Source organism: Aptenodytes patagonicus, chromosome 2, assembly GCF_965638725.1.
Source record: "Aptenodytes patagonicus chromosome 2, bAptPat1.pri.cur, whole genome shotgun sequence".
Classification (NCBI taxonomy): domain Eukaryota; kingdom Metazoa; phylum Chordata; class Aves; order Sphenisciformes; family Spheniscidae; genus Aptenodytes; species Aptenodytes patagonicus.
In genome coordinates, this window is record NC_134950.1 from 125,642,913 (window position 1) to 125,657,991 (window position 15,079).

The 15,079-nt window shown below is 44.4% G+C and overlaps 1 protein-coding gene across 1 annotated transcript in view; it reads right to left on the bottom strand.

The window, feature by feature from the left end:
• Window positions 1-2,139: 2,139 nt before the first annotated feature.
• The window catches only part of CMTM7 (CKLF like MARVEL transmembrane domain containing 7), a 29,805-nt gene continuing 16,865 nt past the window's right edge, over window positions 2,140-15,079 (bottom strand). The window contains exons 2-5 of the mRNA XM_076331125.1: window positions 6,115-6,288; window positions 4,335-4,433; window positions 3,228-3,309; window positions 2,140-2,870 (exon numbers count right to left, since the gene is read on the bottom strand). Coding sequence (XP_076187240.1) covers window positions 2,857-2,870; window positions 3,228-3,309; window positions 4,335-4,433; window positions 6,115-6,288 — 369 coding nt within the window. The 3' untranslated portion in view covers window positions 2,140-2,856. The remainder of the gene's footprint in view (window positions 2,871-3,227; window positions 3,310-4,334; window positions 4,434-6,114; window positions 6,289-15,079) is intronic.

The following is a 15,079-nucleotide window of genomic DNA, read 5'->3' on the forward strand; positions in this document are numbered from 1 at the left end:
GGTCTCAGCTGCATTCACACGTGTGCAGCGGAACACTGGTTTCCCACAGGATTGCCAAGAGAGGTTAACGCTTGTAGGAAGGTGCCTACTATCTATCATCTGAGGTGATACCTCAGGAGGTGAAGGAGAAACAGAGCACTTCTCTTTCCTCTGGGAGAACGGAAGAGGTTGTATCCTTAAATATCTACCATATCAGTCCAAATTAAAGTCAGAGTGCTAGTTTCCAAAAGCTATAGTTAAGTCAGTCTTGGCAGGAGAACTGGTGATCAAGCACCCCTGTTGCAAAAAAATACATGTGTATATGTGTGTGTGTGTGTGTATACACGTATGTGTATACCACCTTCTGCAGGTATTTTCACTCAGAGTGCCCAGAATGAAGTCATAGAATCATAGAATAGTTTGGGTTGGCGGGGACCTCTAAAGGTCATCTAGTCCAACCCCCCCTGCCGTGGGCAGGGACATCTGCAACTAGATCAGGTTGCTCAGAGCCCCATCCAACCTGACCTTGAATGTTTCCAGGGATGGGGCATCCACCACCTCCCTGGGCAACCTGTGCCAGTGTTTCACCACCCTCAGCGTAAAAAATTTCTTCCTTCTATCTAGTCTAAATCTACCCCCCTTTAGTTTAAAGCCATTCCCCCTTGTCCTGTTGCAACAGACCCTGCTAAAAAGTTTGCCCCCATCTTTTTTATAAGCCCCCTTTAAGTACTGAGAGGCTGCAATAAGGTCTCCCCGAAGCCGCCTCTTCTCTAGGCTGAACAACCCCAATGAACAAGTCCCTTGTCAAACAGGACTGTCCTTTGGACCAGTCCTGTGCTGGCAGGGCAAAGAATCCTGAACCATCACTGACTCTGCTGACAGTGGATTTCTAGCTGAGAAAGATGTCTATTCTTTTACGCCAAAGAACCTTCGAGGAATGCTCAATTCAGGTCATTAAAAACAAAAAAGTGACCCATTTCTGACCAAACAAAATATGTCATCTGAAGGTATTGGGCAGAAAAGCAGGCCAAAGTTGGATGGTGTAAAGAAATAAAAAACAGTCAATATGAAATTAGTAACATTATAACTGCCTCTTACATAGTTTTAGTTGAATAATCCTCTATGTTAGTGTCAAAGCAGTTTATCTTGGAGTGAATATATGTATCTTCATCCACAAACAGCAGACTTTTGCGCTTTCAAAGTATTTCCTGCTCTATGTTGCTGTAAATAGGGCACTTATGAAAAGGAACAGCAAGAAGAATCACAGAAACTGCACCACGAGGAGGGGGATTTCTACCTTTCCAGGTTATCTGCTCAGTTATTTTCATCTACTTACTCAAAATTTTTGACACTTTAGCAGTTGGCCAATTTCTCTTGTCAAAGAGTAAAAAAAAAAAAAAAAAAAAAAAAATTCAAAGTGAAGATACATATATTAGGATGAGAGAAAAAAATAAGGTGGCAACAAATGGCAATGTATGATGACCTGCTATGAGGCACAAAAAGAATTTTATGAGAGGACCATTAAATTACTCAGCAGTATTGGCGCAGAATTTCAGACAAATAGGAGAATGCATAGCAGGCCAGAAAATGCTTCCTTCCTCCAGATTGGACCTGGTAAACTGTATAAATCCTACGTTTTGCAGAAACCTGCTGCACCATCATGCAGTTGTCCTGACAGAAGAGACCAACTTATAAGTGCAAGTTCTACTTCACAGCTAGACATGAAAAGGGAAAGCACCAAGGAAGATGGGCCTGTGCTTCCCTTTTTCCTGCAAATAATTTCCAGCTCACCAGAGACGGACTGCAAAAGGAGAGAAAGACAAAGGTGCCAAGAAGACACTGTCTCAGCCTCGAAGTTACACAGAACTTCATGACAATACCAGCTTGGACAAAACTGAACTGTTCTGCCTGTCCAGGCTCTGGGCAGAGTCTCCAAAAGCATGGATCCCAGCAGAGGCAGAGGAAGGGACAAACCGCACGTAAGACAGAGAAAGCAGCACATTGCTCCATTCACAATGGGCTTTCCATAAACACTGTTAGACTCCAAAGAGAATAATTTATAGGAAATGCACAGAAATTGTCTACAGAATGGGTCTTACTCATTTGTAAAATGGGTATTTGTATTTGTGAAAAGGTCCCACAAAACATTAAACACATATTCTTGGGTATGTATTTTTCTGTATTTGTCAGAGGGAAGTTTTAAAGAATAATCTTTGATTGTTAATAACCTGTAAAAATTCATGAAGAAAAAACCCGATTTCATCATGTACAGTTGGGGCTAGGAGGGAGTGTTTGCAGTGACGTATTCAAGTTGCAGTTCATAATTTTTGATGCTGGCTGAGCTGATGTTAGAAAAAGTCCACAGTTCTGATAGAAAGAGGTAACAAAGACTTGGGTCAGCTTATCCAGGCATAAATCAGTTTGTAACAGTTCCTTCGTTAAGCAAATCATCCTTTGAAGTTAAGAATCAGGTAGGACTTTGCAGGATTTCCCTTCTGTAAACAGATGGAGGAAAATCAGAAGCAATCTTTCCATCCCTCTGAACGGAGAACCAAACGACTCTCCAAATGAGTTTTAAATGCACTTATTGCAAATAGCTGGAAACGACCGCAGCCCAGCTTGTGAGGCAGAAGTTGTCTTTCTCTGTAAAGCTCATAAAAAGCAGGTTCTCCATTATAAACTTCTTTGAGGGGGGGAAGTGAGGGGAGCAAAAAAACTTTGGTTCACAACATTGTTTTGCATAGGCATTCAAGGAGATCTTCAAAAGCTACCAGCTGTCCAGGCTAGTAACAAAATACCCATGCTCTCTCCTCAGTAGTGGACGATCCTCTTTGGTATCCTGTTTTGTAAGGCAGACGTCTTGCAGAGATGGAGGAGTCATACAGATGCATCTTTGAAAAGGAAGACAGTGTCACTTGCATTGCACAAACAAATTCATCTACTTGATTAAGGAACACACAGGAAACCTTCTTTTGGTAGGGGGTGGGGGAGGGAGAAGAGAAAGCACTGATACATTCACTACTTGCTAGAAGCAAGTTATTTTGCTCTTGTAGTTAGTTGTTAACAGCTGTCAGTAGCTGTGATACATCTGTGTTGACAGAAAATACGGAATTATTGCTTTGTGAGCAATTTTGAGTAACAAGGAACAGGACGTTAATAAATCCTTCCAGGCAGACACAGCCCTGTGGCAGAAAATATAAATATTCATTTTGGGAAGCATTCTGGCAGTTACTAAGCATGATACTTACTTGTTGACTGCGTGATGCACGAAACCTTGTAGGATGACCATATGCTTAAAACACAAAGGATCGTAGCTAGGAACCCGAAAGTCTGGATGAGAAAACAAACAAACCACAAATACTTAGGGAACATTAGATGACACATATTCCATGAATGTACGGACACTCTTGTTTATCCAGCTACATATTTTATGATGTTAACAGACCCAAAAAAGTGATTTCTTACTTCATTCTCCCAATATACTAAAAAAATAAAAGTTTCCGTAGTATAATAGCAGCTTATGTCTTGTCAAAACAATGACTGAAAGATAGACTGAAAGTCATATACAAGGGGGGAGAAAAAGCAGCATGGAGTCTCGCCTTCTAGACTTCTCACTAGGATTCTGCAACAAAGAAAAAACTTTTTCTAACACCTCTGATTACTGTTCTTTTACTGCCCCATTCAAACAAGTCTTTCCCTGCCACCTGCCGAATAAGCAAGTCAGGTAAGTCTTCTAGTCTGTTTGCATCATCAGGACTAAGTTTTTGAAAGTAATTCTTTACTCTCGAGGAGCTGTATTTCAGGTCCTGCTGCTGTGAAAATACTGTTGCCCACGCTCGGAAGGAATGCCTCTCTCTATAAAGCCCTCCAGCCAGCAGAGGCAGAGAGTATCTTCCAGTAAGTCAGCCCAGGACCCCAGTGGGTTTTAGCTCGGGAGAAATTATCTTGAACAGGGTTCTGTTCAGGAGCAGGAGGCATCAAAAGCCAAAGACTGGAGTGAAATCCTTTAGGTAACTTCTAGCTGCTACAACAGCCATTTGTCAAAACTGAATTGCCTTGATTCTTCCCCTAAACTCATTAGTTCCTATGAGTTAAAGCAGGAACCTTTGGTTTCAACTCTCTGACAGGACAAATACCCACTTTAGTGGTGAGTCTGGAGTCTCACAACAAAATATTTTTGTTGGCATTGTGTTACAGAACATTCACTGAAATGAGCTAGAAGGTAGCTCAGCCAACCAAGACACAAGCAAGGCAAGTCTGTAAGAAAATAAAATTACAAGTAATAGATTTCCAATGCCCTACTTAATATATATTGCAATTAAAAAAAAAGTCAAGACTAATAAACACAGTCTTACCGCTCCAGCCACAAGTCCAGTCAAATTGTAACTCTTGGATGCTGCTACAATCGATGCAATGAGAAGCAGAATTGTACCAATTAAATAATGAAGAAACTCCTGTAAAGACAAGCACAGCCTGCATCAGAAGGGAAACTTATCAGGAAAGCATTTCGATATGCCTCAGAATGAAAACAATTTGGCAGAGGTTACTCAAACCCAGAGGACAAAACACCAGTCAACAAAAAGAAAAAAAAAAAGCTAAAAAAAGAGAAAAAAACCCACCCTGTGAGTGGATTTTGTACCATACCTGATTTTCTGTTCAAAAAAGGAGAGAGGGCCAATCTTCAGGTCTACTAATGTCACTGGAATAAGATCTACTTACTGGGTATGGATGCAATCCTTTCAATTCAACATGGTATATTACTGAGGGTGAAACACGTATCTTTATGGCATCAAGTATGCACCTTACTTAAAGAGACAGTTCTGGAGGAAGGAAGAAGCCTTAAGGACATATTTCTCCAGCCTATATGAAATGGCAATAAATGGCAGCAAATGGCGTAAGTAGAAAACCAAATGGTCCTACTTCTGATAATCTTAGAAAGTAAGCAGTGGATCTACTGCTGGACTTACTAACAACTTACATCAACCAAGACTGGAAACGGGAGAGAAGCCACGAAAAGCACAACTATGCAGACACTCATAACCAACACCACATTAAATGCTGCTTTGCAAAACTGTCATTTATTAGCTTATTTCAATCCCTCATTTCAATCCCTGCATCTGTATTATCTCTAGGTAAAGAAGGACTTTCTAGAGACAGTTAGTGGTGGTACGCGTTTGAAAAAATAAAAAGGGGCACAAGTCTAACCATATTCTTCAGCTAAAAAGAAAATTTAAATTTTCTCTCTGGTTAGGAGTGGATGGATGGACAAACCATTATCTTAGATCTGTAAACTACTTACATAGCTTCCATTAAACACCATCCAAATAATTCTCGGATTTCAAAATCCCTCTATATCTCTCCAGTTGGCTTTCCCCATCCCTTTGGTCCTTCCTCTGTGGAACTAACATGTCACCATGCATAAGGGAGACATGTTCTAAGAGGTTATTAAAATCCGTCACCCCACACTAGGACGCAGGACCCTTCTGTTAGCTGACCTGACCCAAAGCTACTGAGGAAGTTCAGGTCTCGCATTTTCTGTGCTGCTCGTTAGTTCTCCATGAGAGATGGATGTGCAGGGGAAACGTGGGAATGAGGCAGGAACATCCTGCAGGATATCCCAGGAATGGCTAGGCTATGGCAATCAGGTTGAGGCTGCTTTCTTGCTATTGTTTAAGTTACCTAAAACCATTCCAAAAAGAGACACATTTAACTTAAATAGCACTAGTAGACTTTATTTTGGGACAGGATGTACTACATGAATTCTAATGCTATGATCTGGCACTCTAGCAATCCCTTAGCTGCTATAAATGACCTGAGCTAGGACCCATCTGCTGAAGCTTGATAATCAGTAGCTTCTTTTCAATTGTCTCAGAATAACACTATTGCCTTCCCTGGAGTAAACCTGGATTTATATCTGTGTAAATGAGGGCGGGATCAGATCCAAATCAGCTCAAAAAACCTTACAATTACAGCATCTGCTGAACTGAATACTAATAACAAAAGCAACAAAAGGATTTGTATACAAGGCAAAAAAGAAGTACGTGGAAGACAGCCTATCATTGTGTGATAGCACAAGAAAATGAACTAAGTAATCAAGACATCAACCCACAAAAGAGGCAAGCAACCCAGACTTACCGCAAGTGGCCAGCTAACACAAGTGAGAATCCTGTAGACTCTGAAAATGTGGATAATGTAGAAGAACAAAATCATAACCAAGTCGCACATGGTGACAATCTGAAAGTAGCTGTACGCACTGTAATCCGTCCACGGAGAATTATTTACACTGATGAACGCAACCAGCAGTGAGATCTGAAAGACAAAAGGCACATTAAAATTTTTTACAATGGTACTCAGAGGGCCGTGGAGATGATTTTAAACACAAGAAAATGGCACTTAGAAACAGAAGACAAATATCTAATGTAAATTGGATGGTCCCAACAAAATGGAGGACAAAGTAACGAGCATGGTAATAATGTTTTAAAATTTACTGTTAAATGAGCTAAAACAAACATTGAAAGTGAGGAAAGAGCCAACTGCTCAAAGGAAAGCAGCAGTTTCAGCCTGAAGAACCCAACCTGAAGAAGTCTCTATGTATAATACAAGAGGTCTCAAATATAGAAGAGGCATTGAATGCCTGGAGTTCATAGAATCATAGAATAGTTTGGGTTGGAAAGGGACCTTTTAAGGTCATCTAGTCCAACCCCCCCTGCCGTGGGCAGGGACATCTGCAACTAGATCAGGTTGCTCAGAGCCCTGTCCAACCTGACCTTGAATGTTTCCGGGGATGGGGCATCCACCACCTCTCTGGGCAACCTGTGCCAGTGCTTCACCACCCTCAGCGTAAAACATTTCTTCTTTCTATCTAGTCTAAATCTACCCCCCTTTAGTTTAAAGCCATTCCCCCTTGTCCTGTTGCAACAGGCCCTGCTAAAAAGTTTGCCCCCATCTTTCTTATAAGCCCCCTTTAAGTACTGAGAGGCTGCAAGAAGGTCTCCCCGAAGCCGCCTCTTCTCTAGGCTGAACAACCCCAACTCTCTCAGCCTTTCTTCATAGGAGAGGTGTTCCATCCCCCTGATCATTTTCATGGCCCTCCTCTGGACCCGCTCCAACAGGTCCGTGTCTTTCTTATGCTGAGGGCTCCAGAGCTGGACGCAGTACTCCAGGTGGGGTCTCACCAGAGCAGAGTAGAGGGGCAGAATCACCTCCCTCGACCTGCTGGCCACGCTGCTTTTGATGCAGCCCAGGATACGGTTGGCCTTCTGGGCTGCGAGCGCACATTGCTGGCTCATGTGCAGCTTTTCATCCACCAGTACCCCCAAGTCCTTCTCAGCAGGGCTGCTCTCAACCCCTTCGTCCCCCAGCCTGTATTGATACCAGGGATTGCCCCGACCCACATGCAGGACCCTGCACTTGGCCCTGTTGAAACTCATGAGGTTCACACAGGCCCACTTCTCGAGCTTGTCCAGGTCCCTCTGGACGGCATCCCGTCCCTCAGGCATCTAAACCCTATGGACTTTCAGAACTGAAAGCTGTGAAAATTAAGGTGCCCATGAACACATGTGCCTTTACTTCCATTTAGTGAGAGTTCTCACATGAAAAATTGGAGGACCTGGCTGCAACTGAGCTAACAGTTTTACCCTTTTCTACCACCTACAGAGAAGGAGTATTAGCAGACTATAAGGTAGTATCATAGCTAATAATATAAACATTTGGAGGAACTGATTAATTCACCCGACCCCCAATACAATAGTTATAAAGCTTTAATATGTTAACATTGTCACATAAAACTATAAAGCATTGTTGTACAACTTCTTTCAGTTGTAGGCTTGCAAAGGACAAAAGCTATTTTATTTTTTTAATCTAAAGCTACTTGTTTATTTTACTAATCTTGCTGCTTCTACCAGCCTGGCTAGCCTGGGTGATAAAAATAAATCTACCGAGGATATACCTGAATATTTTCTTATTACAGACTTTGTCAATGCATGCTTTCAGCCACTATGATTTTTAGTTCATCCAAAGTCAGCCAGGAGCAGTAATGATTCACATTTTAATTGTTTCTCCAAGACATTAAAAAAAACTATCTGAAAAAGCCAGCACTTCAAGACTGCACCATCCTTTCCTGCACACTCATCTTCCAAACTCCTAACCAATTGCATCCATTATCAGAATAATTTCCTTAAGATTAAAAGGAAAAAAAAAAACCACCACCCAAACAACATAGCTTAGATTCTTCCTGCTGTAGTTTTAACTGAGTTTCACCTGCTCAGTTCTAAGCTGACAGGCGAAACATACACATCCTGAAGTGCAACCAAAAGCTCTACACGCACATAAGAACTTCACAAGAAGTTCACAAGAACTTGCACCTTGGCCAAACTCCATCCAAACCAGCACATCAATGTCGTGACAGTGAACCACCTCAAAAAAGTGGCTCCAAAGAGAAAAGTCAGTGCTCCGGGATCCTTTCCCACACAAGTGGCTAAGCTATTGTTAGATCTGGTCCGGCTCCATTATTTTTACTGTGGTAGTCCAAGTAGTTGATACTAGCATTGTAAGTGATGCTCAGTCCAAGCCAGTGACAGGCTTCTGCACTAGAGTAAGCCTACATCTCCTCCCACCTTTGAAATAGGTACAGGGTAGGGAAGACAGGACTTTGAGGTGCAGGGCTTGATCATGCTCAATGCTTCTCAAGAATGGACGTTACATATGCCTTTGAAAATGCATGGTATCGCTCAGTCCCTGTCTCCCCAAATATGTTCCTGTCCTCTGGCTTGGGAGTGTAACATCATAGCAGCATCCTGCATGTTTAGTGCTTCTGTCTGTACCATGTCTGTTCTCTGGGTCTTACAGCCTAGCCACTGGGGAATCCTAAATGCACAAAGTCTTGCATCTTGTGCATGGCAGAGCTTTTTGAGATGCTACATTTCTTAGAAGACAACAAAGCAATGCTCTCCGCAATTCAGCATTTAAAGACTAGTCCAACTAGGACTCCAAGGGAAAGGACAGGAAGGACTGAGCAGGCAGGGTGGCAGCAGCCAGTAACCATGCTGGCTCAGGCTGCCGCAGAACATCTATCTCGGTTCCTTGAATCTTAATGTCAGTTAAGCAAAGAGTTGTCTGACTTAGCTGTTGAGTAACTTCAACAATCAGAAGGAGATCAGCAGGTCATTTACCCTATAATCTGGAACACTTGAAGCGATGCAAGACAGCTATTATTTTCATGAGAAAATGAAAATTAAATTTAATGAAATTTCATTCTATAGGGAGACTCAACAAGAAGTCATGGCAAGCGTTGAATCTTGCTCTTGGATAAAGGTGGGATGAGGACAACACTTCTCTAACCACCACAGGCTAAAAGAGGTTCCTTTATTCAGGTGCCTTCACAATAATGAGGTCTCAGTTTCAATTACACTGTAGGAATCAAGAAGGAAGCACTAATTCACAGAAGTATTAAATCTGCCTTTTGGCTCATTTCATGCCAGAACCATTAACTTTATCAACTTTTTTAGTGTGTTCAAAGGATAAGGACTGGATCCTTGAGGTACAACCACCATCCAAATAATAAGACGCACTGGTAAAAAAAAACAAAAAAACTTAGTTTAAACCAGACCTAGTTCTTTCAACTTCATGGAAGCATGAAAGGCATTTTTTTCAGTTAGAAGGTATAAAAATTTGAGAAGAAGCATAAAGAAGAATGTGAGCCATCCAAGGACAAGATAGGAAACTCATCTGAGGTGTTAAATTCCTCAGAAATAAGAAGATACAAAGTACCAACCAGCCAGTGAAGAATCTGCTCAGCTCCTAAGAACAGGGTAGAAATGTGGATTTGAACAAATATGCTTTCCATTTCAAGTGTACTTCACAATTAAAACAATTCCAAAAACAGTTAGTAAAGATTCTCCCTTCTTTGATTTTAGATGTGCCTCAGCCTATAGGTAGGAAGAAATCACTGTGTGGCAAGAGGTATTTCTTTCAAAGATTTCCTTTCTTAGCATAAATTTCACAACCTGATATTTACATGCAGTTTCTAAAGAGGGTTCTCTGATCAGAGGCACATAATGCTATTTCACAGGACAGATGCAAAGGGGACAATTTATATAAACTTTATATAAAGCTACACCATGTTTGCCACTCTATATTGCCTGCATGGCAATGGTATAGAGTCAGAGTGGTAGAGCCAGAGTTTAAAACTCACCTGCTGAAAAAGAATGCTAACAAATGTAGGAAATAGAGCCACATAATATTATTTTTCCTTTAAAAGTGACAAATACCAAAGTTCCTTCACGAGATATCAGTTTATCATGATATATCAAGTGATGATTGTATCTTTTCCCCCCCCTGTAATTCCTGTTTCCAGAGAACTTAAAATTGAGCAATAAAATGATTAATACATAACTGTCCTGGATACAGTTCAACATATATCTTAGAAGTCAGTTCATGGCACAGAGAGAGAGAGAGAAATGAATGGCAAAGCAATAAAATGATCAAATGTTACGAGTGTTCTTTATGCATCTGTGCTCAGGGGAGTAGGTTAATACATCTTGAAAATAAAAACTAGAGGCACAAAAAAATTAGAGCATTGTCATTTCCATTTCAATATAGTATTTCACATATTGTGAGAGCAGCAGACATGTAACTCATAGCCAGCAAGCCAGTCAGATCAGAAGTACAGGTCAAGTGATGGTCAGTCTCATTGGGAGACGGTCCTGAAGGGCAAAGGGGTCCAGGAAGGCTGGACGATCTTCAAGAAGGAAGTCTTAAAGGCGCAGGAGCAGGCTGTCCCTGTACGCCGTAAGAAGAACGGGTGGGGAAGACGACCAGCCTGGCTGAACGGGGAGCTCTTGCTGGGACTCAGGAAAAAAAGGAGAGTTTACCGCTTGTGGAAGAAGGGGCAGGCGACTCAAGAAGAGTACAGGGATCTTGTTAGGTCGTGCAGAGAGGAAATGAGAAAGGCAAAAGCCCAGCTAGAACGCAATCTGGCCGCTGTTGTTAAAGACAACAAAAAAAGTTTTTACAAATATATTAATGACAAGAAGAGAGCCAAGGAGAATCTCCATCCTTTATTGGATGCAAGGGGGAAGATTGTCACTGAGGATGAGGAAAAGGCTGAGGTACTCAATGCCTTCTTTGCCTCAGTCTTTAACAGGCAGACCAGTTATCCTCAGGGTACTCGGCCCCCCGAGCTGGAAGACGGGGACGGCGAGCAGGATGAACCCCCCGTAATCCAGGAGGAAGCAGTCAATGACCTGCTATGCCACCTGGACACTCACAAGTCTATGGGGCCGGATGGGATCCACCCGAGAGTGCTGAGGGAGCTGGCGGAGGTGCTCGCCAAGCCGCTCTCCATCATTTATCAGCAGTCCTGGTTAACGGGGGAGGTCCCAGAAGACTGGAGGCTTGCCAATGTGACGCCCATCCACAAGAAGGGCCGGAAGGAGGATCCGGGGAACTACAGGCCTGTCAGCCTGACCTCGGTGCCGGGGAAGATTATGGAGCGGCTCATCTTGAGGGCGCTCACAAGGCATGAGCGGGACAACCAGGGGATCCGGCCTAGCCAGCACGGGTTCATGAGAGGCAGGTCCTGCTTGACCAACCTGATCTCCTTCTATGACCAGGTGACCCGCCTAGTGGATGAGGGAAAGGCTGTGGATGTGGTCTACCTGGACTTCAGCAAGGCCTTTGACACTGTCTCCCACAGCATTCTCCTCGAGAAGCTGGCGGCTCACGGCTTAGACAGGTGGACTCTGCGCTGGGTCAAAAACTGGCTGGATGGCCGGGCCCAGAGAGTTGTGGTGAATGGAGTTACATCCAGTTGGCAGCCGGTCACGAGCGGTGTTCCCCAGGGCTCAGTACTGGGGCCGGTCTTGTTCAATATCTTTATCGATGATCTGGATGAGGGGATTGAGTGCACCCTCAGTAAGTTTGCAGACGACACCAAGTTGGGCGGGAGTGTTGATCTGCTCGAGGGTAGGAAGGCTCTGCAGAGGGACCTGGACAGGCTGGATCGATGGGCCCAGGCCAACTGTATGAGGTTCAACAAGGCCAAGTGCCGGGTCCTGCACTTCGGCCACAACAACCCCATGCAGCGCTACAGGCTTGGGGAAGAGTGGCTGGAAAGCTGCCCAGCAGAGAAGGACCTGGGGGTGTTGGTCGACAGCCGGCTGAACATGAGCCAGCAGTGTGCCCAGGCGGCCAAGAAGGCCAATGGCATCCTGGCCTGTATCAGAAATAGTGTGGCCAGTAGGAGTAGGGAAGTGATCGTGCCCCTGTACTCGGCACTGGTGAGGCCGCACCTCGAATACTGTGTTCAGTTTTGGGCCCCTCACTACAAGAAGGACGTTGAGGTGCTGGAGCGTGTCCAGAGAAGGGCAACGAGGCTGGTGAGGGGTCTGGAGAACAAGTCTTATGAGGAGCGGCTGAGGGAACTGGGACTGTTCAGCCTGGAGAAAAGGAGGCTGAGGGGAGACCTCATCGCTCTCTACAACTACCTGAAAGGAGGTTGTAGCGAGGTGGGTGTTGGTCTTTTCTCCGAAGTAACAAGCGATAGGACGAGAGGAAATGGCCTCAAGTTGCGGCAGGGGAGGTTTAGATTGGATGTAAGGAAAAATTTCTTTACTGAAAGAGTGGTGAAACATTGGAACAGGCTGCCCAGGGAAGTGGTGGAGTCCCCATCCCTGGAGGTTTTTAAAAGACGTGTAGATGAGGCGCTTAGGGACATGGTTTAGTGGGCCTGGTGGTGTTGGGTTGACGGTTGGACTCGATGATCTTAGAGGTCTTTTCCAACCTCAATGATTCTATGATTCTATGATTAGAAGATTCTAATATGCTCCACAAAATATATCCAGGCTTCAGACCTGCATTACAAAAGGGGTGGGGAACACATTGCAGGACACTACTATTTAAGTGCTTTCTGGTTTCTGAAAAGCAAAACAAAGAACATAGGCATCAATCAACTCCAAGGAGGGATTTTTGGATTTAAATAAAGTTCCGTATTTACTCTGTTTCACAGAAGTTGATCGGCTTAAACTAATCCACTTCTTGACTTTCCATTGGACCAGATACTTGAAGTGAGTCATAAAGTGTGTTTAGAACACTGGTATATATCAGGAACTATCCCACAGTGAAGCCAACGTGAACTAAAGGCAGTCAGCAATTGCCAGGAGGCACTCAACACCTTACCAGACAGAACAGACATCATAAAAGAAAGATGGTAAGAGTCTGCATTCTCATCTCTATTTTGAGCTGGAGACGAGGCAACCACATCCTCTGCAACGTGCCTGTGGAAAATGTTGGCTCCTGAACAGCACTGACATAAGCTCCCAAGCCTAAACTCCATTCTGATTTGAAGTGAACACAGCTCTACCAAAAATGAAACATAATTTGCTCTTTCCTGATATGGTCTTCCTTCAAAAGCCAACCCATGGCCCCTAAAAAAGGGTCAACAAGTACAGATCTTTCAAGGATGTTAATGGGAGGTGGGACATGAGCTGGGAGATCTGATCTTCCCAACAAAAAAGGGCCAGGGGTTATGCTGCTGCTACCTTTAAGCGATGAGGGCAAGGCTCAAGACCCTTTTCCCCCTGTGCTATGACACCACTCACTCAATGTCCCAGGCATGGGCCAGGTCAACCAGCCACACCCAGGGCTGGGGGGTGAGAGAGGGGCTGCAGCAGCACAACGCGTGTCCCAGCCATGCGGGAAATGCAAGGTGTGATCCAGTTATGTGTCTCATGCTCACAGCAAAGATCACAGAATCACAGAATGGTAGCGGTTGGAAGGGGCCTCTGGAGGTTATCTTGTCCAACCCCCCTACTCAAGCAGGGACACTTAGAGCCAGTTGCCCAGGACCGAGTCCACCTAGGTTTTGAGTATCTCCAAGGATGCAGACTCTACAACCCCTCTGGGCAACCTGTGCCAGTGTTTGATCATCCTCACGGTGAAAAAGCATTTTCTGATGTTCAGATTGACTTTCATGTGCCCACTGCCTCTTGTCCTGTCACTGGGCACTACTGAGAAGACTCTATCTCCCTGTCCTTCACTCCCTCCCATCAGGTATTTACATACATTGATAAGATCCCCCTGAACCTTCTCTTCTCCAGGCTGAACAGTCCCAGCTCTCTCAGCTTCTCCTCACGTGAAGGATGCTCCAGAACCTTCATCATCTTTGTGGACCTGTGCTGGACTCACTCCAGTAAGTCCATGTCTCTCTTGCACTGGGGAGCCCAGAACTGCACACAGCACCACAGATGGGGCCTCACCTGTGCCAAGTAGAGGGGAAGGATCCCAATCTGCTGGCAACACTCGTCCTAAAGCAGCCCAGGATGCTGTTGGCCCTCTTTGCCACGAGGGTGCCTTGCTGCCTCATGGTCAGCTTGTCTTCCACCAGGACCCCAAGGTCTTCTCTGCAAAAGTCGCTTTCCAGCCAGTTGGCCCCCAGCCTGTACTGGTGCAGGGGCTTACCCTCAGATATCCCCGGATGCAGGACTTTGGATTTCCCTGTGTTGAACTTGATGAGATTCCTCTGTCCAGCCTGTCAAGGTCCCTCTCAATGGCAGCACAACCCGCTGGCTCACCAGCTGCTCCTCCCAGTTTTTTATCATCTACAAACTTGCTGAGGTGCACTCTGCCCTATCGTCCAGGTCATTAATGAAGATGTTGAACAGTACTAGCCCCAGTATTGACCCCTGGGGTATACCACTTAGTGACTGGCCTCCAAGGACCTTGTACCACAACCCTCTGGGCCTGGCCATTCAGTTTTTAATCCACCTCACTGCCCACTTATCTAAGCCATACCCTGTCAGCTCGTCTATGAGAATGTTATTGGAGACCATAACCTTACTAAGATGAAGGCAAACAACATCCACTGCTCTCTCCCTTGACCACCAAGCACGATTTCCCCTTTCTAAATCCATGCTGACTACTTCTGATAACCTTCTTGTCCTTCACGTGTTTGGAAATGCTTTCCAGGAGGATTTTCTTCATCACCTTCCCAGGGCCTGAGGTGAGGCTGACCAACCTGTAGTTCCCTGTATCTTCCTTCCTGCCCATGGAGATATCAAACTGTTCAGAATGGCACACTTCCCTTCTGTACCTCTCAGACTAG